Source organism: Archocentrus centrarchus, chromosome 16 (assembly GCF_007364275.1).
Source record: "Archocentrus centrarchus isolate MPI-CPG fArcCen1 chromosome 16, fArcCen1, whole genome shotgun sequence".
NCBI classification, from domain to species: Eukaryota; Metazoa; Chordata; class Actinopteri; order Cichliformes; family Cichlidae; genus Archocentrus; species Archocentrus centrarchus.
This window is the reverse complement of record NC_044361.1, coordinates 30,068,710-30,095,573: the sequence shown is the minus strand read 5'-3', so window position 1 is coordinate 30,095,573 and position 26,864 is coordinate 30,068,710. Positions and strand designations below refer to the sequence as shown.

The following is a 26,864-nucleotide window of genomic DNA, read 5'->3' as shown; positions in this document are numbered from 1 at the left end:
CGTTCTCACTGTTCTGCCTATTTTCAGTGCACAAACTGCTTACGGTGATCAGAGGTAGTTTTAATGAGATGTGCAGTTAGCTTGTGGGTGTGGAGTGGTGGTTCTCTGAGTGTTCAGTGAGGAATGCAGCTGCATTTAAGTCTGCAAAATTAAGTCCTTTATTGGGTACAGAGGGGAAGTGTGGCTGCTCCACTTTCTTTGTGGAGTGTCAATAGTGCAGGCTCATAGGTTACTGAACCAGTGGCATGAATTAAAAACAAAAATTGAAAAAAATTTTGTGAGCGAGAACAACCAGATAAAAACACCAATTGTTGAACTTTAACTTTGTATTAGTACATCTAATACAAAGTTAAAGTCTAATACAAAGTGTTGGCCAAGTGTGATGATTTTTTTTTCTTCTGATTTGCATCACTCTTACTTTGAATGGCTCGTTACTTTGAACGGCTGATAAATGGACACACGGCTCCTGACAATGAGGTATGCTTTCATCCCGAGCCCTTTAATTTTCCTATCAGACTGCTGGTTCAAATACCGAGTCTTTTATGCAGCGTGTTGTGTGCAGGCTTTAGATCTAATGTACCTTCTTCTTGCTTGAGGTATAAAGTACTGAGAAACTCTAAAACCGTAAATGAAAGGTGTTGAAGATTTGTAGAAAAATATATGTATGAAAGAACTATTGAATAACAAAATAAAATTAATAAACCATGTTGATAATATTAATATTAATAAAAAAATTTGCTGAAAGTAAAGAAAATATATGTATTTGTGTCAATATCATTGTATATTATGTAGATTGCATATAAGCTATATTATCACACTCTTATTTCTCAATACACCTAAATTCTTCTTCTTCTTCTTCTTCTTCTTCTTCTTCTTCTTCTTCAAGAGTTTTGTGTCTTTTCCTGCAAAAATAGGTAATAACCTCAATAATATTAGTATGAAATGATTGATTAAAAATGTTTTATTCTCTAGGAAATCTTTCTCTTCTGTGTTCATGTGTGGACAGGTGTTTGAATGTAAGAATGAAAGGATCAGAAGGTGTTAGTATGTCATAATCAAAAAGAAATTTGCAGAATATTTGAAAAGTAGTTTTATGTTTATGACTTCTTAAATATGTATACGGAGTATCAGATACCATAAAAGATGAGTTTTTCTTGTCTTTTGCATTTTTTTAGTTGAGCTTGTACTATGACATGAAAGAGCTTAATAACTGTCTGAACCACAAGGTTCCTGGTAGTTAAAAGCAATAGTTTCTATTGGCTTCTATTTTCTGAAAACACAACATTTTGTGTGTTCTTGCATTTTTGGCTGAGAAACAGAGCCAAAGGCCTTTTAATTGAAAACAAAGAAAGATGTTTCCTGCTTGCTTTCCATGTGTTCTTGACTCCCTTTATCATTAAATTGAAAAAGGACACTGGTGTGATTTAATTATAGCTAGTTCTTGAATCAACATACTTTAGTAACTTTAGGGGGACTGGGATCTTTGAGACACCCACTTATTTGTGTCAGGATTAATTTATCAAGCACATTTAAGAATAACACGATTACAAGTACACGGAGACTTTAAGACACACACGGTCACATTTTCTTGGCTTCAGTTTGGCAAAACCTACACACCAAGCAGCATACCCAACCCCCACTTTCTTAAGCACCCCCCCCCACACACACACACTTTCAAGTTGCAGTGACAGGTGGCCCTTGGGGGGGTTTGAGTGAACACAACTCAACAGCTGCACAAAAGAGACCCAATGGGGTCCTTTTGACAGGGTGTCCCCTCTCAAGCGTGCCGATGAGCACCCGGCCCAGCCCCCACCTCGGCAGATGCTGCAGGAGATCCACAGGTGGTAGATGAGAAGACACGCTGGAGTTCTTAGAAATGCTGTGTAATGGAGATCCATTTTTAGGGACTTGCTCTGAAAGGGATTGTGTTAACCACATTTTAAAAAAACAAACAAACAAGCACACACAAAATCACACGCTTTATCTAGACACATCACTCTTGAGTGGAGTAACTTGTTTTAATGTATCAAACATCCGTCACCCAAACAAAACCAAGCTGAGGGAAACTCTAGTGTTCCCTTTGCAAAGAAAATAAAGCCATTACTTGCATGTGCAACATTTTAGTGCCAACTGTCTGAGTACATGTTGTAGCCACTAAGAAGGCTATCTAAACGCTGTACATTGGAATACATGCTAATAATAAAACCTTTTATAAGTATTGTAGTAGTCTACCTTATGGAAATTCTTCATTTTCTTCTACTATTGCACTGCTGTAGTGTGTGCAGGGTGAAGTTTGATTTCTTTTAGAACCTGAAATCTCAGATGAATCCTCTTTAGATGTCCCTAAAGCTTATAGGAAGAGAAAATTATTATGTGGACCAGCTCACCTTTTCTTCTTTGGGCTGTTTTCCTCCTGCACTTAACTGGGGTTAAAGCTACACACAATCCACTTTATTTTTTTTATGTATATGGGGTTGAGCAAGGGCAGTTCTAGATAAACATGTAAACCTGATGCTGGATTAAAATCCTAGAAAAGGCAGATCAAATTATATATCAGTATTACTAGTTTTACCCAGCAACATATGAGAAATCCTCCTGTGCTACTGATTACACCTGTGCTGTTTTTAAGTATTTTGAGTGTACTTTAAATGGCTTTTTAGGCTGGGGGAAAGTGCATTAACCAACTAATGAATGACACTAGGGAAGAAAATATTATACTACACAGGCACGCTTTTCCAGCCAAAGGTTTATTTGCATGTGGACTGTGAACCTGCTGCAAGCGTTGTAGTCTTGTGGGTGAAGGAACCAATCAGAACGTCGGGGAAGACTGGGAAACAAATTATTAGTATTATTCACATAAAATAGATGTGTTGTTAATGAAGTCTACCTTAAGATTAGACTATGTATACTCGAACATATCAACAGTTATGTGTGTCTCCTATAAGGTTAAAAGTAACTTAACAAATAGTACCGGAGTGGCACCCCATGTTGATAATGGTACAATCCGATCTGGAGGCCAGCGAGGGATCGTCCGCACCAGCAGAGCATCAGCTGTGGCGTGTCGTGGAGTGAGAAACTTCTCTTCCTCCTTCTTGCTGCCTCTCTTTCCTCCCAGTTTTCCTCGAACACCTTTTCATCTAACTTTTCAGAGACGCTGCCGCAGTCACCGGCGCCTCCGTCAACAGGCTGGTACGGGCTGGGGTTTGTTTTTATTTATTTATTTTAATTTCTGACCTATCTGGACGCTCTTCGGAGGATTTCCTTTCCAGTTCGTTCAAGCAACTGGAGTGACTCGACCAAGCCCCCCCTCCTCCTCCTCCTCTCCCGAGTCTGCCTGAGGAATGAGAGGACTGCTGGAGAGGAAGAGCCGAAACTCGCATGTTTGAATGAACAAAAGAACAGAAAGCGAGGCGATCGCCGCCGGAATGGAGGGAAATACTTTGCCAAGAGCAACATGTAAGTCATGATAGACGGGAATTTGGGAATCTTGCTGGGGAAAAAAAAAGAAAAAACGAGTGCTTTGTCATCCACGTCCTTTGTCACGCTGCAACGAAATGTTTTAAAACGCAACATAGTTGTCTTGTCTAATTTAGAGGTTAGGGGACATTAAGGTTGTGGGATCGAGAGTGTGGTGGAAAATGAATTTGTGATAAATTATTAATACTGATCTATTATGGGAGCAGAGAGGGAGATAGGAGAGAGACAGTCCATAAATCGTAAAGCAAACGCAACCTAGTTTCACACCTCAGTCCCAGAGCAAAGGGTTGTGTTATGAGATGATTTATCAGTTTGCAGATCTTAATGAGGAAAAGAAAAAAGTAAACACCGGGGTGACCATCAGCTGACTGCTGATTGCTGTCTCGTAAAAAAACAAAAACAAATGTCTGTTGCCATTTCTCTCGCTCAGAGCTCAGCCCATAAGGGTTATAATAACACAATTTGCGCTAGATGAGGTAATCTCACTAGTCTCATCCCATCCCATCCCCCTCCTCACGTTATGTTTAGCTCCCTACTAACACGACGCAGTTACAGGCGGTCTGGCATCATTTGCGATCTCCTCTTTGCTGCCCTGCTCCTCCACCAGAGGATGTTTTCCAAATTCAGCGAGCAGTTCATGCACAGGTGCAGTCATGCTCGCTCCCTGCTGGTGCCGCGATGCAGCAACAAACTCCTGAAATCTAGAAAATTTTAATGAGATCAGCTCCAGGCCAAAGTGCACGGTAGCGAGTCCACAACACACTGGCCAGATTTGCCGTAGTTACAGATTTATATGTGCAATTACAAGCTATGTGATCCCATGATCGTGCAGTTCAAGGCCACTTTTCTCATTCAGTCGTAACAAATGTCTGAGCTTGAGACAAGACGAAATATCCATGCTGGGTGTCTGCCAATATGAGATCATTCTCGCAAGACACTGGTCTTTGGTCTAATCTTTGAGTTTCCATGCTGAACTATTGTATACTATTGGCATGCCTGTTTCTGGAAATAGAAGAGGACACACAATGTGACTTCCTCCATCTGTCAACAAAAAACTTCCTTCCTTTTAGGGGACTTCATGGAGGGAGTTCTGCGTGTTTGGACTCTGTCTCAAGCAGGAGGAGAGAAGTACTAAACTCTTAACAATAACTAGTAACTGATGTGCCTTCAAAAATTTCTGAATAACATCATGTGCATAAAAGGCTTATTGGCAGAAGACTGATTTCAGGCCCCTCTTATGTTTCATATTATTATGCTCCCACATTATGATAAAAAATTATCAAAAGTTCTTCCCCAGTTTTCTTTGATGCGTTGGTGATGAGATGTCTAATGCTGCATTGTGAATAACACAATCACGCAGTACCACATTTGACTCAGGCCAGTTGACTAAACGTTTAACCTTTTTGAACTCGATACTCTAGGTGCTAAAAATGTCTCGCTTTATCACCTTCCCAAAAATATATATTCTCAGTGTAAAACATCCCTCAGCAAATAATTTACACAACTGAAGGCAGCGAAAGCTTCACAGAATACAGTGAAAATCAGCTGTCAGGTGGCTAATCCCCCCCCCCCCCCCCCCCCCTTTTTTTTTCAGGCTTTCACCTTCTTGAGTTCTTCATTCTGTCACTGTTTCACAGTCAGGCTTGGCTGTCCTCTTTAACCTGAACAACAAGGCTGTGACCTGTTAAGATGAAAAGAAACTCTTTATTTTCCTTTAAGATTTACAATTTCTAGAACATTCACTGGCATCTCAGAGTGTTTCAATTACCCCCCCCCCCCCCGAAACATACAGACTGCAGACCATAATCACAGTGAAGACTGAAAAGCCTCAGCAGACTCAATGGAAGATGGATCATAGTGTTGTCAATTGTGTAATAAGGGAGAATCCACCAGCTTTGCCTGTCTTGCCATTATCAGTTTCAACAGCATGACTGTGTGCATGTCATCATGGCGGAATGTGGTCCTAGAGACACCCACTGTAGCAGAAACTACCACAAAGCCGGTTTAGAATACTTTGGCTATCGTTTCTATTTCTGTCTGTGCTAATGTCGCAACTGTGCAACATAGAGCCACAAGACATTACACTTGTGCAGCTGGGATAAAAATGAAGGTGAAGATCGGTCTGGTCTTGTCCATGATGGAAAGGATTGAAGGACACTGGAAGTAGGAGGCTCGTTGTTTTTCCTGTTGAGGGTTATGCGTTAAAATTTTCCTGTGAAACTGTCAGGCTGAACTGGAGCTAATCGAAAATCCAAAGGACCTGAGTAAAGTAATTAGATGGCAGATGGCTTGTAGTCTCAGCATTAACAAACAAATGAAGATACAGTATGCTATTAAGCAATTAGGGTGCACAACCTGTAACGACAGCTAGCAACACATAGCTTACCCTTCATGGGCTGCCTGGCTAGTACTGGTGCATTCTTCTCCAGTACCTAATGTTGACCTTTTAATGCCCAGAGTTCATGGCATTACATTTGCTACTCACACATGGTGAGAATATCCATTAGTGTCTGGGTAGAATCTCAACTCTAGCTTAATAAATCTAAAAAGGAAGAAGGCATCACCTTATGGTGCTTTTCAGCATTTGCGTTTTAGAAATTAATTATTTACTGATTTAATTCTCACGGAGACAGATCATTAAACTGGTGAACTAAAACAAACAAAAAAAGTCAGATAGCCTAAAACACAACTAGTGATGACTCGGTCATGTGCAAATAGCTGATTTACTCATCCAGTCGCCCAACATTACTTCCCATTTTATGCCCCTGGCACACAATCTTTTCCTTTTCATTGTATTTGCAACTCCACATATGAAGCATCTTTATCTGTTTTGAAAATGTGTGGCGTTCTCCGTGACAGGTGCGGTCCGAGAACTCACTGGTGTTGTAGATGGAGAGCTCTCATCTCACGGTGTCCTGTAGTTCATGCAGTGTGATTAAAAAAAAACTGAATATTGCTTTATCACACGGTGAAAACCATGACACATTCAATTCAATTCAATTTTATTTATATAGCACCAAATCACAACAAACAGCCACCCATTTCTCCTGCTGTTTTTTTTTTTCCATCTTATTTTTGTAATATTTGCCGTGCACACAAGAGGACCAATCAATGAGCGTGCTCCATATTACATAATCCATTTCATTCAGCATATGTGGCTGCAATTACTGATTACATTGTCTCTCTAATGGATTTTTCCAGGCGTTTTAATCTGGCTTTTTAAGAAGAAATGACAAACTTCATGCATGGCTGAAAGGATTAAACTGCAAAAGAAGTGAACTGAGATACTTTACCACATGCTTTCAGAGACGATGCTTTTCTTTTGGAGTGAAGATTAATTGATTATTCTTTTAAGGCTACTGTGGGTGGGCATGCTCAGATATGTTCAAACTCCACACTGAGTGAACTTTATAATGGGACTAAGCCATGTTTTAAGTCTGGATGAAAAAAGGGGAAAAACAGAAACATCTGAGTCACGAAGAACTGACTGAAGTCATGCCAGCACTGTGGCACTGAGGTCTGCTTTTGAAGCTACAGTGCAGTTTTTAGACAGTGATGCATTTGTAGTTGTTTTGGCTCTTCTGCATTCAACCTCATTGGATTGGTAGTGAGACAGTGATGGGAACCAGCTCTAAGGGTGTTTGATAATGCTCAAACCATCTTGGTGTCTACACTGTCAGTGTCACTGTCACAGTCGCCCCATTTTTACATACAGCAGCAAGAGCAATAAATAATTCTTATGCTTTTCTTTCAGTTTGGATGTGAATATCCTCAGTTTAACATTAAAGTTGTCCTTTTTTTAATGCCATCTTTTAATTTCAAGTCAAAAGATTTGGTGCACAGAAACAAATATTTTGTCGCTGTCCAAATACTCAAAGTGTGCACATAATAATCTATAATCATCTGCTCTGCTGACAATCAGATAATTCTTTAAAGGATAAAAGCCCTTAATGGATTATCTAATGTTTTTGTATGTACATATTTGTCTTTGTACAAGAACAGTTATTTTAAGGATATTTTTCTTTTTCTAGACTAAAAACACGAGCATATAAGCCAAGAGGCCCAGAGAGGAAGACATGTAGTAGTGTAACAAGGAGTGGAGCTGAAAGTCAAGTCCTAATGTAGAAAAAAGCATCTTGTCAGTGCTGGTCCATTTTAAAGCATCCACATAATATAAACCACCACCCAGTTCTCTTATAAAGGAGGCGAGTCTCTGGAAAGTCACATTATGTAGAAAACCTTCCCCATAAATAAGCATTGTGTGGATTTATGCTGCATTAAACCCTTCTTAAACCCTATGCTGTAACATGTGTGGTAACCTGACATGCACCTCTGTAGAAATGTAACTACATGTCGTGTCGATGGGGCGACTTTAACTGAGCCATTCAGTACTGTTGTTTCCTCCTATGCGCTTCCAGCTACTTCTTCTTCTTCTGTTGAGTGCATATGGCCACAACTATTTACTGTGGCGGCTTGGCTCGTTGTTCTCATTACCTTGTGAAACTCTGTGTATTTGTGTGTGTTGTGAAATGTGTTCCTGGAGACATGTAGGCCAGCATCTGTCTGTGGGCACACTTTGTCAACGTGATGACATTGAAACCCTGTTAGATGCAGTCTTGTGGGTGTACAGGTGTATAGTTGAGATAAAAAAGGAAAGCAGAGTTGGAAGTTGGGTGTGGTGTGACCCATGAATACTGAGCAAAGCGTGTGAGAGGTGGTGGAGGTCAGTGGCTCCTTCCAACTTTACAACCCAGCCTCACACTTTAATCTTTTAGTATTTTTAACTCCCCATATTATAATCTTCATCTGGTGTGTAAACATGCAGTGTTGACCAGCCGTCATAGCGTAGCTGGTATTAATTTGTTCTTGTGAGTCTGTGTTTGCTTAAATGTGTCATCACAGCAAAATGTGGCTCTATGAATACCTATTGTTGCAGGAACTACTAGAAAAGTGGTTTTGAATACTTTGGGAAGTGTTTTTCAGTCAACAGCAGCATCACAGCCCTGCGTGATGCAATTTTACAGTGTAGGTGATAAAAGTTGTGGTCTGCAAACCCATTTCATCGCTGGTGTGATCCAATCAAATATGGTCTGCATTTAATTTTGTGAATGTGTTGAGTCATTCTTGACAGACACAAGGGAAACAACTACACTGAGATGAACTTCACAGCTGCATTTGAAAAAAAGACAAATGCAGTGTTTACCATGGAAACAAGGATTATGGTAGGATTATAGTTAAATCAGCCTGTCTTTGAGCCACATTAAACTTGCACGGTATCTCAAACACCAAGGTTTATACACGAATAATAGTCCCCACATTCTGGCTAATATCGCTTAAAAGCCTTTGTACTATTGGATGGTGACCCTAGTAATTCACTCACTTTCCATAGTCCAATTACATGTGTTATTAGTCACACATAAAAATGTCCTGAGGCTATAGTTTTAATAGATTTCCCTCTAAAATGAGATGCTTGTGATTTCACATTTCATCCCAGCAACACATCTTGCTTTTGGAGAATGCTTTTGAAGACGAGCTTTACTAAAACCAGTCTTCACCTCTTCAGGTCCTTTGGTCTTTTCCTTATAACAAAACCCTTTGATATATAATACAGTTGATCATCCAGGCAGGTATGACCTGTTCAGAACCACCTGTGGTGACTTTGAGCTGCTGGAGTTAAAGCTAGTGTCAGAACTTATGATTATTTGGGGATTACCGGGTGTGTTAATAAGTGTCTATCTTAGCAAAGAAAAAGATGAAGATAACTGTACTTAACCTTACTTCCCAGTTTGGCCCAGCTGGATTAGACTGATTTCTTTTTTTTTCTGGTGCACATTAAACAAGATTTAACAGAATTGTTAAATGCTCTATGCAGTTTAATTTTTAAGAGGTAATTTTAGCTCCTCAATGTCCTGGACCAATGAATGGGAAAGCCATTTAGCACATTCAAAAAACTGAATACAATTAAAACTGCTTCACATAATGCAGTAAGAAACAAAATACAATACAAAAATGTGCATGTGCTACTTGGAATACATCTACATTCCCAAACCTCCTTCTGTCTTTTAGCCTTGACTATAACATTCATTAGGAAGGCTGATGCTGCAGTGCTGGAGCTTAAATTTATTATCAGTGAGCTGTACAAGCCGTCTCCCTGGGACACTAGAGGAAGGACGAGTAGAGGGAAGTCTTGATTTGGCTTGTATTGCTTGTTCATGCCGCTTCATCATGTCGGAAAATAGCCCAGACGAGACTGCTCCATGCTCTTTATTCGTCCAGTCACCAGACCTATCCACTAATATTAGATCAGTCTCTTTTCAGCTAAAGGGCATACCTCTTATAGTGTAAATGTGTCTTAGTCTCCTTACAGTTTCCTTGGCGGGTGTGCCATTTGTCATCTTAAATCACTTTTTGACCTATTTTTCACTGTATTCCATTACTCTTCTTTACCTACATTTATATATTTTATCTAATTTGTTTCTATCTATCTATCTATCTATCTATCTATCTATCTATCTATCTATCTATCTATCTATCTATCTATCTATCTATCTATCTATCTATCTATCTATCTATCTATCTATCTATCTATCTATCTATCTATCTATCCCTCTCTCTCTGCAGGCGTTTGTGGATGAAAGTATTTTAGGTCAGTGGCACTAGATGTTCACCTCTTCTTAGTTACCTGTGATTATGAAACCTGTGAGTGGATCCTGTTGCCAACAAAGAAGTTGCAGGTCTTATGTGGGGAGACAAAAATGCAGTTAATGACAACTTTTGGATGTAATTGTATGTTGAATGGTCATAAGATTACTGCTTGGGCTGATTTTTGCTTTGGGTAATGTTTACAAAAATAGACATATTGAAACAAAATGACAAACAGCTCTGTGAGCTATGTTTGAAAAGGACACGCAGCACACAGCCAAGTCTCTTACAGAATGTCCAGAACGCTGCCATTACCACCAAGTGTGCGGCCTTTACTCACTGATTGCTCCTAGAGATGGTTCAATAGCACCAGGTCTGCTTCAAGCATCAAGCACCAGTTTGTTCTTTATTATATTTACAAATTAATGCTAAGTTGTAAAGTTTTGTACATAAAACGGAAATTAGGCTGTGACAGAAATGGAAAATTACAGAAGCACAGATTACAGAAGTCTCTGTCGTGGCATTAATAAGTCAAATGAGCTTTGTGACTGCTTACCTGGCTAACCACAGGCTATTAAAATCCATTGTCTGCTTTTTAGTAAAAATGTGAACAGCATGTAGCTAGTCACTAGGATCCATTATAAATTTTGACTCTGTTGCCCTTGAAGGCACAGTGAAGCATTGTTCTTCTTGTTAATGGCTTTGGCATAATAATATTAGTGTAATTTGGGTCAAGGAAAATTAAATTCCCAATGGATCAAGCTAAAACTGTGACAAATGGTTCCTATCCTTTTCTAACTAAACCTGGTCCTGAACTGTAGCAGGGAATGAGATAAAACACTGAAACCACTTCCTAACTCCCAAAAGGGATGTAAGCAGGTTTCCAGGAGTGACTGACCGGCATTCTTTACTGCTTCCAGCTATTAAAGCATTTTGGACAGCCCAGAAATCCTTGTCCGCTGATGTCCTTCAACGCAGTTTAAACCTGGAGGTGCTTGACACTTGCTCCCACCTCTGGTTAGAGTGTTTTTGCTAATTCTCGGTGTATGTTGGAGCATGTTGATGGCAGCAGCAGATGCGAGATCCCTAGGGAGCTGCTGCTAGTTCAGATAAGCGGAGCCTTTCATCAGCGCGGTAGTTTTGGCACATACACTGGTGCAGGGCAGAGCAGCAGCTAAATGCCTGGCATTGTTGTCAGTCCGGTCCAGGTGATGGGACGAACGCCGTTGCAGTCATTAGTATTCGCTGGCCAGTTACTCTGCAGTGAAGGAATACGGTGAGGTCTGAAGTGTCTTCAGCCTCGTGGTTGTTATGCACCCACTTTTGTTTTTATAAAACAGACATCAGCTAAATCCTGATGAGTGGGCCCGTGCAGCCCGTCACTGTATTCTCTGTTTTTCTTGGTCTTGTGTGATAGTAAATTGAAAGTCTATATATTTTACACTGTTGGGCAAACAAAAAGAAGAAGTTGAAGATGTTAGATTAAGAGAGGGGAAACTATGACAGACTTTTAAAACTATTTTCAAACACTATATATACCAACCAGTTAATAATTTAAGAACAACAGTCAATACTTACAGCACTTTAAATTTTTTTTTTTTTTGTTGCCATCAACACAAGTTATCATATAATTATAAATACAGACTGATGCATCATCTGACCAGTACATCACATTTTGATTTTTCTCTTCTGCCAACCTTCCAAAACCCAAACGAGTGAGTCCACATGTTGGTACGGCCAAGTGTGGTCAGCTACTTTGTTGGCGAGTGGGTGCAGCATTTGTTAGGTTAAGCATCGGTACGGCGCTGAAAAATGTTGACGTTAGCTCAACTTTGATTTGGTGCTTGTGCAGCAACAAGTGTCTGCTCTCAGTTTGTAGCTCCATGCCACCTGCTTCCATTAAAAATACTTAACTAAATAAAGTCTGAGGTGCAGTTACATCTACTCCTTTGTTCTCTCACACACAGGGCCTGGTCTGGCTTTGAGTCAGTGCTTGTTGTTTACACTAGGCTTCCTGTGTATCTGGGCCCCTTGCCCTCTTACATCACCCTATTTGGTGAAGGCGGGACACAAAAGGGTGAAGGGGTGATGGGTTAGGCAGTAAGCAATGAGGTAGTTCATTACTCCCCAGGCCCGTCCTAAATGAGATGCAGATCCATTCTCCTTGTTTCCTGAGTTCTTTTTTTTCCCTCCCTCTTTTTGTTACTGCCCTTTTTCCCTTTCCAGTCTTTTGATTTTATACTACAATGTTGTTGCCTCACCTCTTGTTGGGTTCATTTACATTTCCCTGGGAATGTGCGGCATTTCCACTCTCTTTATCTCTTTTTTTTTTTTTTTTTCTCAAAATAAAATTATAGGCACACTTAGGTTTTTCAATAAGCCTTTAGTCAGTTTCATAGGTGGTCTGCCTGGTGTTTTTTTTTCTTATTTGTTTGGCCCAGTAGGGATGTGCATAAGAGTGAAGCTCTTGCTTTCGTAAATATTTCATGTCTTGCCCTATATTTTTACTCTGCTTTGTACCTTAGCAAGACATTGTCAGAGCTCTGGAATAACAAGAAAAAAATTAAAGCTTAACCCCTATTTCTACATATTTCTCTTAAAGAAATGTCATCTTGTTTTTTCCTATCAGAGAGTTTCACATTTATGCTTTATGGCTCTTCCCAGCCAAAGGTATCCCTCCCTGAGTTGCAAATGAGCAGTCGCTGTCATAAGAATGCTGTCATAGTTTGCTGACTTGGTCATACAGTGAGTCATGTGTTTTGCTTCTCCACATAGACAAAGTTTTTGTTACTCTGGATCACAGTTCCCCTGTGAGGTTGATGAACAGGTAGAAATAAACAGCTGTGCGGTATATTATCTGAATGTACAAACAGCTCTGCCTAGTACAGTTTCTTGTCAGATCCTGTGGTTTATATATTTATGTTACGATAAAAGAATTTTCATTAAAATGCAAATGGATGTTCCAAGGACACAGCCTTTCTCACCTCTGCTTCATTTCTCAATTGTTATTTTTCTTTGTTGGAACAAAAAATAAAAATTTCTAGTCTGTTGTTACTGAAATAATTAAGCTACAGGGACTCGTCTGCATTACAGTTTAGGATGTTATTGTCTACTGAGTGGCAGTGACCCTTTGAGGAAAAAGGGCTCTGTAGTGTGGGTATTATACACCTGCTCTAATAAAGTAATATGCTGTGAAACTGGATTTATGCTTAATCACATTTTGTGCTGCAGTAGAACCAGTTGCCCCAGTTTTAACTTGGCCCTTTACCCATAATAAGTGCTAAATTCCTTCGTTATTGTGCTTTAGATGCTGTGCTCTGTTTTCCCAACTCAACATTTGAAGTTGTATGTCGTAGTCCCAACTGAAAAATATGTTTACCTGCTGATTCTCAACCTGTCATTCTGCTCCCACACTGTGCTCATGCATCCATGCATACACTCACCTCTGCAGGGGTTTCTTTACCATTTTTGCTATATCTTATGCCATTTTATTACTTTCATATGTGGGTTCAGCTCTGTGCAGCAAGCTTTGTTCAACACCTGCAGGTAGAGAGACCAGATGGGGCAGCTGAGCTGAGGTGGAGTGATATGTTCAACCAATGATCATACACAGTATGCTCCAGATTCCTGAACCTCCTCTGGCATGCTTTGCAGGGTTTCTTGGTTGCCACATGCCCATTTAATATGCAGGAAGGGAGCAAAAGCAAAGCAACCTTACTAGGACATCACAGTTTTTAGCTGCTCCTAGAAATTATTTTCTTTGCACTCCTAGATTACCGTATTTTTCGGACTATACGTCGCTCCGGAGTATAGGTCGCACCAGCCAAAAAATGCATAATAAAGAAGAAAAAAACATATATAGGTCGCACTGGACTATAAGTCGCACTTTTTTTTGGGGGGGGGGGGGGGGGGGGGGGGGGGGGGGGGGGGGGGGGTTGATAGAATCCGAGACCCAGAGCAGAAATTCCATCTTGAACGGCAATTTAAAATAATAATGGATTAAAGAACAGGACGAACACGGTTACACCTACGTTATGCTAACGTAGCACATTCAGCTACATGACACACAACGAACACGTGTTCGGTATTGTAACGTTGTAAACACACTTCCAAAGTCGGCGATATTCACAACAAAGGTCGTCTTTATTAACAGAAAAACGGCTGCTGTAGGCCACAGCCACGCCAACCACAACTACAACAGCGGAACAGCAACACACACACAGGCAAGCTCTCGGTCTTTTCTCTCTCTCCATGCTGCCTTCACGAACCTCCCGAACAGTCCGAAATCCCACAACATCAACACGCTCTCTAACTAAGAGAATCGCTACAGTATGTTAACGTAACATTAAGTTATTCAGATAACCATAGCATAAAGAACATACTAACAAGTTAACCAAACCATCAATCCATTGAATTCTTCATCCTCGGTGTCACTTCTAAACAATTCCGTACACTCCGTAGACGAAGCGCCGCTTCCTCTTCTGTGTCGCGTTAGTCAGACTCGTCGTCAGCTGCAGTTCCAATTATTCCAGCCTTTCTGAATCCCAACAGGATGGTTTGTCACTGAAGCCCATGTTTTCTTGATCCATCCAATGACTTCCAGGAAAGTTGGGTGGCGCATTCTCCCAGTTGCCGTTAAGCTGTGCTCTCCATCCATCATCCACTGCGCCCACAGGTTACGCAAGACTGCCTTAAAGCTGCAGTTCACGGAGATGTCAAGTGGCTGGAGTATTTTGGTTCATGTGTTATAAATGTCACATATACGTCGCTCCGGAGTATAGGTCGCACCCCCAGCCAAACTATGAAAAAAAGTGCGACTTATACTCCGGAAAATACGGTAGTCAGATAATGTCAATGAGAGGTTTTGGCTTATCAGACAAATGAAGAGAAATATTTGTATGGGGCCCACTGCTCATAGTGCCAAGCTGGCTGAAATCTGGCTTTTAATTACATTGACAGAGATGCTAGCAGTATACACCAAAACCTGCAACCTGTGTGAGATTTTATCAGGCTTGTGGATCCTGTGTATTTTTCTTCCTACATTTCCAACAATAAGCTGGACCAAAGTGTTTTTCCATGTTCATGCTTGATGGAGAGTCCAGCCTCTCAGAAGAAGCTGATGTTCGCTGATTTATGAATAATGGAAGTGATAAGAGGGTGGTCTAATGGCTTTTGGTTGTTGAAAACTGCAGTGTAAATACAGAAAAGAGGCTGTTATGACCTGATTAACACTAGAACATGTATGTTGGGTGATTTTCACCTGTGTGAAAAAGGGAGTGATAGTAGTGTTACAACCTAAAGTGGTAGAGTCCCACTGTCATTGTAAAACCTGTTTCTAAAAAAGCTGGGAAGATGTTTTTAATTGAAGTAAATATCAAATGCAATGATTTGACCATTTAAACTCAACTTTGTATTGTATTTATTTTTCTTTTGAAAACATTTAAAAGTTATAAAAAAGGGCATATTTACCTGTGTTGCCTCTTTTAAGAACACTTCTGAAGACATGAGTCATAATATCTATATAATCCAATCAGGGTTATAATAGTTTTGGATTTTACATTATAGTTTAGTTTTAGTTAGTTTTTACTTTTTTTTCTCTAATTCAGTTAGTTTTAATTAGTTTTCAGAGTGGTTTTGCTCGTTTTTATTAGTTTTTATTTTTGGTTTCATGCTTAGTTTTAGTTAGTTTCAGTTAGTTTCAGTATTAGTTTTAGTATTTTCATACCTAATCAGGTGCAAGATTCAAGGCGCAAAAGTGACTATTGTGTAATGAAAACTTGACAAAAGATACAGTTTAAAGAAATATATTCAACAACCAGCTGTTCACAAGACATGCTAAATGTGTGTAATATTAAGGTCACACATGAACATCAACAGGGAGAAACAAAGAAAAACATGAATTCCCAAACTCAATAAATTCTACAATAAACTCCACAATAAACTTCAGCATCAGTGCAGCAGATTAATAACGCCTACATGTGGTGTTAAACAAAAACAAACTCTTTGAAGGAGTCAAAGCTCAAATCCATCTGCATCCTGATGTTCTCACCACCTGATGCTGCTTCTGTTTAGGAGCTAGCTTGGTTAGATGCTGCTAATTAAACCTGCAGGGTCTTTGCGGCCTCTGTACACAACCTACAGAAGTTGCCGACCTCATGTCCGCATTTATGCTTGTGTAGCTGGATTGTGTGTGTTATTACCTTGTGGTCGTGTGCAGGTGTTTGTACTCAAAGAACCTCCATACGGGACTCTGCCGCTTTCTCGGCAGACCGCAGCCATTACTTTGCGGACCAGCGCGGTGAGCGCACGCACATGCGCACTCACACAGTTGTCTTGTGGCGCTCCCAGCTTAAACTCGGAGAGCGGAAACAATGATTTCATATCAATCCACAAGGCTTAAAATGAAAGTCAGTTTATCGATAATTTCAGTTAGTTTTAGTTAGTTTTGTAAACTCACAATTCAGTTTTAATTAGTTATCGTTTTTTCCTTTTAATTATAGTTTTTATTTATTTCAGTTAACGACAATGTTTTTTCAATTTCAGTTTTCGTTATTTCGTTCGTTTTCGTTAACTATAATAACCCTGAATCCAATTAGGCTGATATTTCTCTTTTGGCAATGAGTTCACACATAAATGCTCCAAATGAGAACATTTTGTTTTGCAACAGCCAGTTAATTAATTACCTTTGCTCCAGCCAGTTTCAGAACATTTAGAACACAGAATTTGTAGATTGCTAGATTAGTGCCACGCATTTCGTCATTGAATTTATTACATTGTGCAAATATTACTCAAGCATTCTCTTCAAAGCACTGCATTACTGTGACCCTGCTTGGACAGTTTTCCAAATGCACCAGCACCCATTGCTATGTCAGCCAAAGACAGGCGAAAGTCCCCAAATTAGATTGATTACGTAACTGCCAACTTAGCAGACTTATTTGGCATTTTTATTTTGAAGGCGAGCTGTGGAGACTGCTTGTGAACAACCTTGTGTTGACATTCTGTGCTCCCCTTCATAATGCATTTTGTGTTTCCTTGATTTTTGGCTTTGTGTTTCATATGTTTATACCCATTTTTGGTGGTGAGTGAAATAGTGCAAAAGTCATTTACCCCTCATTTCTTTATCTTTCGCTTTCAAGAGGAGAGTGAGAGGACACAGTCTCGTGAATAGTGGCTCCATAGTGTAGTGGTTTATGCATTTGCCCAACAAGCAAAAGATCAGTGGTTCGATCCTGGTAGGAGACACAAATCCCTTCGGGGTTGCATAAGGAAGGGCATGCAGTGTGAAAATCTGCCGAATCAAATATGCGGAGCTACCGCTGTGAATAAGGGAGCAGCCAAAAGTAGCTTTACTGACTCATGAATCATTCAAGCATAAAAAGGCACCTAACTCATAGGATGAAACACTATCAAGAAGGGAAATGAGGAGAAAGGCTGAAGCATGCCAAATTACAGAAGAACTAGACTGAAAATCATGTCTTACAGAGTGATGAATGTGAAATAAAGGTGGTCATACCAACTACTGGCTTTCAACCTTGTTAAAATTGTACACTTTTTCTGTATTATACACTGTATTTCCATGTATATTTGCAGGCTTCAATAATTCGCTGAACCTATTTTCCTAGCAACATAAAAAGAAATGAGGGGATGCAATGGATGAAAAGATCCAAAAACGATGCAGTTACTGCTTTGATACTTGGTTGGTCTTTCCTGTTGTTACATTTGAACAATCGATCAAAAATATAACACGCTGAATATGAGATCATGAAAACAGTTGTTAGCTCAAACACTTTCTCCCATTCTGTGACTTTAGAGAAACTCTTAGTCATCAGTCATGCACTCTCTTCTGCCAGTTATGTGGAAGCCTCGATAGAGCCCAGTATCAATCAACCCTTGTTTCAGTCCCTTGCTGCACAGCAGCAGTCCTCTCCCTCAGCTTCCATCCCATTTTTTCTCCAGAGAGCCTCAGGTTTCATTGCTATTCATTGTCACTACCACCTAGATAACAGAGTATGCTATGTTCTCATTCTCTTCATTACTGCCAATATACAGTGCAGTAACCCTTTCGCCAATCCCATACAGACCTGTGAGTCAGGCCTTTGTGGCTCCGGTTCCCAGGTGTATGGAAAAGCGCTCACAGGATATAATGTGCGTCTGTCAGAGCTGCACCAGCTCCTACCACCTTTGGTAGCCTATTTGTCATATCTGCCCTCTGGCATGTGTGAGAAAAAGGGACAGATAATAAACTGCAAGACGAGGTTTATGTGACTCATCACCTGAGACTTCGCAGTGATGCAATGCCTGAGGTTCTGTGTAGCATCTGTGTAGCAAAAAATGTTGCAGGGTTTGATTACTAAATCGTAAGAATAGTTTTCCTTGCAAAGACATAGAACCTGAAACAATTTTTGGGGATTTGGTCGGGTTAAACTATTCTTATTACATTACATTGCATAATTTCCTGTGGTATTTTTTCCGCTTTAACATTATCAGTTCTTATACTGTTAGCATTTTTCACACAGGCTTGCAGCAGGCAGATTCTAGTGTTCATCGTCTACTATCTCACCACCATCCCCCCTCTTCCTCTCCACTCCCACTGTCATTGCGGTGTTTTGGGCTGCTGTCCTGTTGCTATGCAGAGACCACAACAATGGCCCCTCTCTGTCACAGCACATCGCTGTCCGAGGAATGCTTATTTAATAGTGGCATGCTTTGACAATGAAAACACAATGTCTTGTCTCCCAGCTGAACTCTTTCATAGACTCTTACTGCACATCAGGCTTTGTGCCGCTCGGGTTCATCAGCGACAGACTTCTTTTCCCAGACTGTTGACACAGCCTGTCCATATGCCAAGCCGAGTTCAGACAACCTTTGGCATATGGCTTGATATCTTCCTGTCTGTAGTTGCAGTAGTTAGAGGTTGACCAGTTTTCTTGTATGAGATGTATCCATGCAGACTATGGTCAAGTTTTACTCTCCTTTGGTTTAATAGTAGGTTTTACTCAAAGGGAGAAGGTGTGTGTTTGTGTCTTTTTTTTATTAATCCACAGGCCATTTAAGGCTTAAGAGACATACTGTACAGTTGCTCATTTTATATAAAAAAAAAAACTTTATCAATTGTCTTTGAACCTGCACAGAACTGGCCTTGTTGCTCACTGGTCCTTTTCTATGCAAGCTGTTGAGCAGCACAGCATTTGTGTAGTAAATCTTCAGTGTACTGACTGTCTTAGTGTGACAGCCCCCAACTGTCTATGCTGTTTTTTGGCCAAAGCCTGAATAATTTACAGCATGTTGCCCCAGTGTGTACCTTCAGACACTAAACAGAAGAAACCATTCCCCAACATGGTTCCACGGGGTGCGCGGGGATACAGTGCTGAGTGGACAAAGCCAAGTGTCCCTCCCATGAGGGTCTTTGTTTGACCGTCAAAGCTTGGGTAAACTAATGTTTGAGTTAGAGATTCAAGTTCAGCAGCCTGCCAAATGTGAGTCATAGTGCTGTTAGTGAAGCTGCAGTCCTAAAAGGCCAGCCCAGCTTTTCTTTTATCAAAAAAAAGAGAAAAAAAAGTGTCAGAGTTCAGATTTCTGCTAAACCAAAACTGGGTGCTCCTGAGCTGTTTTTTTCTTTCAAGTTTAAATACTTCTGGATATATGATTACTCTGATTCTCTTTTCCCAAGTAATTCATTTCACTTCAACAGAATCATCAGGATGCCAAAAAGTAATTATTATGTTTTGCTCTGCCAGGGACTCAGGCTATTTTCCCAGGCCAGTCTGTCAGTAAATCAGTAGAACAGTAGAAATGGTATTACATGTAGAGTTAGAAAAGAAGGCTTTGGACTTATTATCTTCTGCTTCTGGGCAAATGGTGCAATCTCTGCAACTGATAAACTTGTTCAATCATTGAAAGGAACTTTATAAGGAGAAATCTGCTGTTTCTTTTGCAGTGTTTTGTTTGATTATTTTGTTTCAGTGCTGAAATCAGAGTCATTAAATTGAACATGTTCTGAAGGGTCTTCTATTAGTCGGCTCCACCTCACACTTCATCCACACTGAACAACTTCACAGGCTCAGTAATACATGGAATGAAGATAAACTGGTTGAGTTACAAATTTCTCTTACCTTTTACCTCTTCATTTACTCACGTATTTTTGTTTTGTATCTTTCCGCTGAACCAGCTCCCTGCTCACTTCTAAACACAAACCCTATGAGACCTGACCCGGAGGGGGAAAGTAGTCCTTTGAAGACAGACAACAGCCAGAGGATCGATTCACCAGCTAAGAAAGATACGGATCGAAGACGGACTACCCCTTCAAAATCTGACGTTCTCTCTCGATCACCTGCGTCACCAGCATCACCAGCCCTCAGGTCAAAAGGAGGTAAGCAAAAATTTAAAGTTTTATCCTTGAAGTGCTCCTTTGATAGAGTTTTTGTACTTAAAATGAATGGAAACTGAATTTGGCCTGACTGGTAAGGGTACAACTGCATCTGTATTAGGCTGAAGTAAATTCAGCTCTCTTGGACCAGTACTAGAGTGACCACATGCTTTCAGACGTAAAGCAAAATCCAATAGAGTGGTTACAATTTATCTTTATGTGTTGGAACAAGTGCTGCACAGGAGATGTTATGTGAGAACATTTTAGTCAGAATTATATTAGCATGGAAAATATCTCTGTAAAATATGACCAAATTAGCTTTCTTGGTAAGCGGATAGCTGCAGGCTATAGTTGTTGTTAGGCGGGCAGAGGTAACCTGTATTGAAATTTCCATTTTAAAGAGTGTATGTTTATATGGCAGTTGCATTATAGTTATTCCACAATGCTCCACTAGTACTCCATACAGTATCTGGCTACCGGTAAGACAGAGCTATTACGATGATGATAAGCACTCTCTGGAGAAGCTGTCTTTGGTACTTAAACATTGGGGGGCGGCTGTGGCTCAGGAGGTAGAGCAGGTCATCTAACAATCATTGGTGGATCGATTCCCCAGCTGCTCCAGCCTGCACGGTGAAGTATCCTTGGGCAACCTGGAGTTGCCCCTGATGCATCCATCGGCGTGTGTGTTTGCGAATATTAGACAGGGTGTTTTAGGTATAGAAAAAGAGCTTGTATGCATGTGTGTATGATTGGGTGAATTAAGCTTGTAATATGTCCTGAGTGCTCAGTTAGAGTACAAAGGTGCTATATTACATAAGTACCAGTCCATTTTGCTATGGCAGCACAGATTTGCTTCTGTCCAAGAGAGTCTCCTTTGTTCCACTGTTGTGATTATGCCAGATCTTAATGGTGGCATAGGTCAATTTGTTAACATAGTGAAAGTCTCTTTAGTGTGCTCATTTTCCTGCTTCCAACTACTACATTGCTCCTTTTGTGAAGGTTGGAGCCAAAAAAATAACAGAGCTGACATTTTGAGAACAAGTGTGAACAGTCTGGAGCTCATACACCACACCTAGGAGTGTTATCTAGGCCAGTTTGTTTTCCTCTTGGACGCCTTCTACATGTGACTTTATGATTAAGTTGGTGGCGAGCTGCGAACAGCAGCACGTAACACTGACCGAGGTCACGCACACACACGACCTTTCTGACATACTATAAATATCAAAGTGGGTCAGGGGTTGTTGTGAGGGGAGGCAGCGTGGCAGATTGTTTTTGTCTTCACGATTTACACCTCCCCCTATTTGATGTTACTGAAGAGTGATTTCCTTTGTGATTGATGCTGAACATCTGGACTGTAAAGATCGAGGAGGATGATGTGGTTTAAAGGCTCAAGAATGATCAAGAATGCCTTGTGTGTCACTGTTCTCAGCGGGTGGTGTTGGGGTATATTACCGGTAGTTGTGGTAGAAGTTATTGATATTGGTAATTTATTTGGAGAGGCTGCAGAAATGAGATGCGTACATACTGTTAGAGGAGGAAACATACAATTACACACACGCGCACACACACACACTCACACACACGATGGCATAAGATATTTCTTGTGGCTGCCACATGCTTCTGCTTTTATTTTTGATGGGATTTGCTTGCCTGCAGAATTTTCTTCATTTAGTTTTTTCTTTTTTTAATCTTAATCTAGTTAATAGAGGGTACATTAGTTTTAGCCCTAGGTTGTTGGATCAGCGTTGACATTCTGATGCTGTCAGTTTCCTTTCATTGTCTTATGGCATTCATTACCTTGCGGAGCCATTTAGAGATTAAAAAGCCTTTGCTGCAATGATTTTATAGCAGTGAAAAGGGCATTTACTAAAGCATTTCTGTTTATATGAGGCCAGACGCACCATTGATGCCTCCGGTTTAGAGTTTAGGAGAGGTGGAAATGGAGTGGATACTCGGTTTTCCTTGATGCTTTTATAAGATTGCAGAAGTTATGACTAAATTATGTATTGTCTACATAGTGCAAGTCATCTTCAAAAGGTGCCCTTGACTACTTTAACTTTTGTCTTAGTGGGAGCTTTTCAAACAGATATTTATATACCCCAAGATGCAAGAAACAAAGAGATGCCCAAGATTTTAAATACTGTGTTTCAGAAAGCTGTATGTATGAAATTATATATAATTATATACAGAAGGCCTAAAGATGATTTAGTCAGTTGGACATGATGCAAGTTGATACCTATCATTAACCCTCTGTCTCCTGCCTTCATTCTAATCTCAGATGTCATGAAATCAGAAGAGAGGCAGAAGCTTGCAAAAGAGCGGCGTGAGGAGAAGGCTAAATATCTCGGTAAGTGGAAACCAGGGCTGGGAGGCCATTCCTTTTACATGGGTAGAGAGCGCCACCTGGTGTTGACATTGTTTGCAGTATGGCTGCTGTCTTGATTTTAGGCTGCGAAAGGCATGCTTATTTACACAGACACTTGGAGATGATAAAGAGATAGTTTGGACTAATACAGAAGACTGACTAAAATCAGCAAAAGCCAAGCAACCATTTTACCAGAGACAAGTGAGCCTGTTTTCTGCATGCACGCTGAAATAGTCCTGAGCACTGTCAAAACATTAATTATTGTTTGTTTGTATGAATGAACATTTCTTTAGCTCACCAGATATTCATCACATTATTACAAAATTGCTGAATAAATGACCACAATTTACACGTTGATGGTGATGAATATTTGACTTATGCAAACAACACCGAGTCATGAAAGCGCAGAAATCTTCAACAATTTGCCCCAACTTTCATTTAAGCCGTTTGAGGAAATGTTACAGCTCTACTTTTAGCATCTACAAAGTTGTTTCTCTTTTTGTTCAACACGTGGCTGTCACACGATCGCCTGGCTACTTTAATTGCCATGCACTGCTTTGCATGATTGACAGCTGCCTCTATCTTCTCTCTCACCCTTTACTCCTGCAGAAGAGCTCAGCAAGTTGCAAGGTAAGCCACTCACCTGTGTTTTTGTGGTGGTGGTGGTGGTGGTGGTGCCAATGAAGACCTTTTTTTTTTTTTTGATCATTTAGTTTCAGCTTAATGCAGTTCAGTAGTAATAGCTAGAGCTGGGAAATGCACTAAAAGCTCAATGATCCTGCCTATAAAGAGACGCAGCATGCACGCTACTAATGTTCGGTAATAGTGTAAAAAAAATAAAGTTTTTTTTTTTTTTAAGCATAATTATAATTATAAAGTTAAGTGCTGTACAAATGGAACTAGAATATTGAGTTTTGGTAATCAAACCCAGCCCTAGAGCTTTTTCATTTATTTAATCCTCATAATGTTTCTTGTTTCAATCCTCTTCTTTTCCTATGACAAAAGTCAAAACATGTTGGCCCTTCCTATCTCTGTGAACATCATCTATATGTCTTTGACGAAACTCATGTGATCACTAAACCATCATTCATGTGTTAATACGGGTGACACTTAACATACAAGAAGATGCAGCCTGCCCTTAGTTTGAACTTTGTTCATCCACATCCTCAAACAGCAGTCACCACAAAACTCTTTGGATTTTAAATGCATTTAAAAAAAAAACAAAAACTTGTTGGAATCCCAAGCCGCAAAACCCACCATGATTATCATCTTACTGGATAAATTGAAGGTTTGCTGCTGAATTTATCTTGGCTGTGAAATTATATCTAAACAAGTTTATGTTGCCAAACAAGGGGAAAAAAGCTACAGCGCTGTACAGATAGTGAGTGGTTCTTTTTTTTTTTTCATCCGATCGTTGTACTTTCTGTAAGGCTTTGTTGTCTAATCCAAATGTGTTGTTGGATGGCAGTAAGATGAGGTCAGCACACTTAATGCTGTGGATCAGTCTAATTGGGTGATCACTGGGATATGCCAGATGGCGGGGGTCTGATCTAATACTCTCAGCCAGCTTGGGATAAAAGACGAGAGGCTGCCAAAGCTTGTGTTTAAAATATCAGCTTAAGAGGTCTTGGTCATACCATATCACCAGTACTATTTCTAGTAGCAAAAGTACAAGTGGAAAAAAATCTACATATACAAGCTCATCTACTATTAGATCTGTTTTGTTATAGTTGCATCAGTGGTGCACCTCTCCTGCCTTATTCATCTTTGGTGAGAAGGTATAAATACTTTGACAATGACTATTTAATGGCGTTACTGCAGTAGGTGTAGATGCTACTTGTCACCACTGAACACTGTTAGGAGAGAGTTGAGGAATATCAGTGTAAGTAAAGGCAGTTGTGTAACTCATGTACTTGAAGCCCTTGGACTAAATCATGGTATACTGTAACCATGAAGACCCCAGCCAATATCCCTCATATTTCCTGCTGCAACCTGCACCCTTATTCTGGAAAACCATTACAACAGTCTGAGTGAACCAAATTAAAACATTTAATCAACAAATGTCACAGACCCGATTTGCTCTGAAAGAGTGGGAACAGTTGTGTCACTATAAATATGTGACCTAAAGGTTTCCCTTGTGAAACGGGAGGAAATACTGGATGTGGAAAAGTGTCGGGGTCATTTCCTCCACCTACTCTTCTCATTACTGCACAATAGGTGAATTATAGAACTGTTTCCACTGCGCTCTACTTAGAGTGCATCCCCTAAAGCTTTTAAGTCGCTGGAAGGCAGAGCTAAGGCATCTCTCAAATTGAGGCCATCAAACTGCGATACCTGAGCTATGCACTGCAGCAGTTACAAGTCTTTGCTGCAAGATGCTGGCAAGCAGTGCCTCAGTATAAGTCAGTTTTTTTTGCTCCATCCCCGGCTAAAAGCCAAACTGTGTGCTTCCCCATAAACTTTAGTCCCTCTAGCATCTCTGCAGTTATCCATCACTCTAGTCTAAAAGCCACAACCAGTTGATTTTGGTGCATCAAGTGCTTTAAAGAACAAAGCTTTGCTTCTTTGAAAAGCGGATTCTTCATGGAGCTTTGTAGTTTAAAGAAATATGGGGAGTTGTGTACACAGAGAGGCAGCTGCAAAAGCCTCCTTCACGCCCTCTTTGAATGGCTCAGTGACAAAGGAGTGTTTTCCATATCAAAGTGTGTGGTTTCTTGAAGCTGAAGTGTAGGCTTTATGTGATAACAATGACATAAAAATGTCATTTCAGAAGTACTGCATCCATCTTACTTGGTATTATGCAGCATTCAGTGGCAAAGTCAAGTTTTTCCAAACTCAAAAAAGGGAATTGATGTGAAGGGCAACATTTGTTTTTCAGTGATGGCTTCATGTAATATAAAACATCAGAGTTTTACACACTCAAAACAGATGTATAGTATTCTATGGAACAGGGGAGGGAGACAGTACTCTTCTTTTTCAGCGCTCAATTGATAAACATCTTTCTCTCCTGACCATATCATCTGCCCTATCTTAGCTGCCAAAAAGAACCAATGGCTGGAGAAGGAGGAGAAGGCGCGGCAGCTGAGGGAGCAGCAGCTGGAGGAACGGCGCAGGAAGCTCGAGGAGCAGCGGACCAAGGCAGAAAAGCGGCGAGCAGCCTTGGAGGAGAGACAAAAACAGAAACTGGAGAAGAATAAAGTATGCTTGAATAAGAACATGGGCTATGCTCAAAGTAATACATGTAATATGTGATGCTTCAGTACGTTTGAAAATGATGACTGTTAGACACACTGTGTTTTTGTCAGTGCGCTCCTTTTTTGGAACAGCACCTGAAATAGGTCGGTTGGAAGTGGAGAGCTTTAGGATTTTATTCAGGGACACATCAGCTACACAGGATTCTTCAGTTTGGCTTTTCTGTTCACAGGCATACTATGTTACCCCTCCATATAGACAAAAAAAAAAATATATATATATATATCAGTTCACATTTTAATATCTGTTCTTGTTTACTTTTCAGGAACGGTATGAGGCAGCCATCAACAGGTCGACAAAGAAGACGTGGGCAGAAATCCGACAGCAGAGATGGTCATGGGCTGGTGCGCTAAGCCAGAACTCAAGCCAGAAAGAAGGTGAGTATAGTGATCCTTATCAGTCACACCTGATGAAAGATATTCATTATCACTCATTAGTTATCAAGAATAAGTGACTAAAGGCAGCTGATGGAGGTTACCTTGCTGGAATGCAGTCTGTGAGTTGTTAGTTCCTCTGACTTGTGAAGTTTGTGTGAGGAGAAAATGAGTTTGTCAGATGACCAACACCACCAATTAATTATGCTTTGATCAAGATCTGTTTTTAAAGAGGACCTGTCGCGCTTCTACTGGAGTAGCTTTGCATGCTTCACAGATCAAAATGGTCCCTATTTACCCTACACTGGATCTTGGTTCAGCCCCTGATTTCATCTGTTGTATGAAACAAATCATTTGAAGTCTTTCCCCTTCCTTTTTAGCCAGCTTT

General features: G+C 40.3%; 1 protein-coding gene across 1 annotated transcript in view; it reads left to right on the top strand.

The window, feature by feature from the left end:
• The first annotated feature begins 3,057 nt into the window (after positions 1–3,057).
• The window catches only part of map7d1a (MAP7 domain containing 1a), a 40,708-nt gene continuing 16,901 nt past the window's right edge, over positions 3,058–26,864 (top strand). Inside the window, 6 exon segments of the mRNA XM_030750879.1 lie at positions 3,058–3,456; positions 20,288–20,488; positions 22,764–22,832; positions 23,460–23,480; positions 25,885–26,048; positions 26,368–26,479. Of these exon segments, the coding sequence (XP_030606739.1) occupies positions 3,387–3,456; positions 20,288–20,488; positions 22,764–22,832; positions 23,460–23,480; positions 25,885–26,048; positions 26,368–26,479 (637 nt within the window). The 5' untranslated portion in view covers positions 3,058–3,386.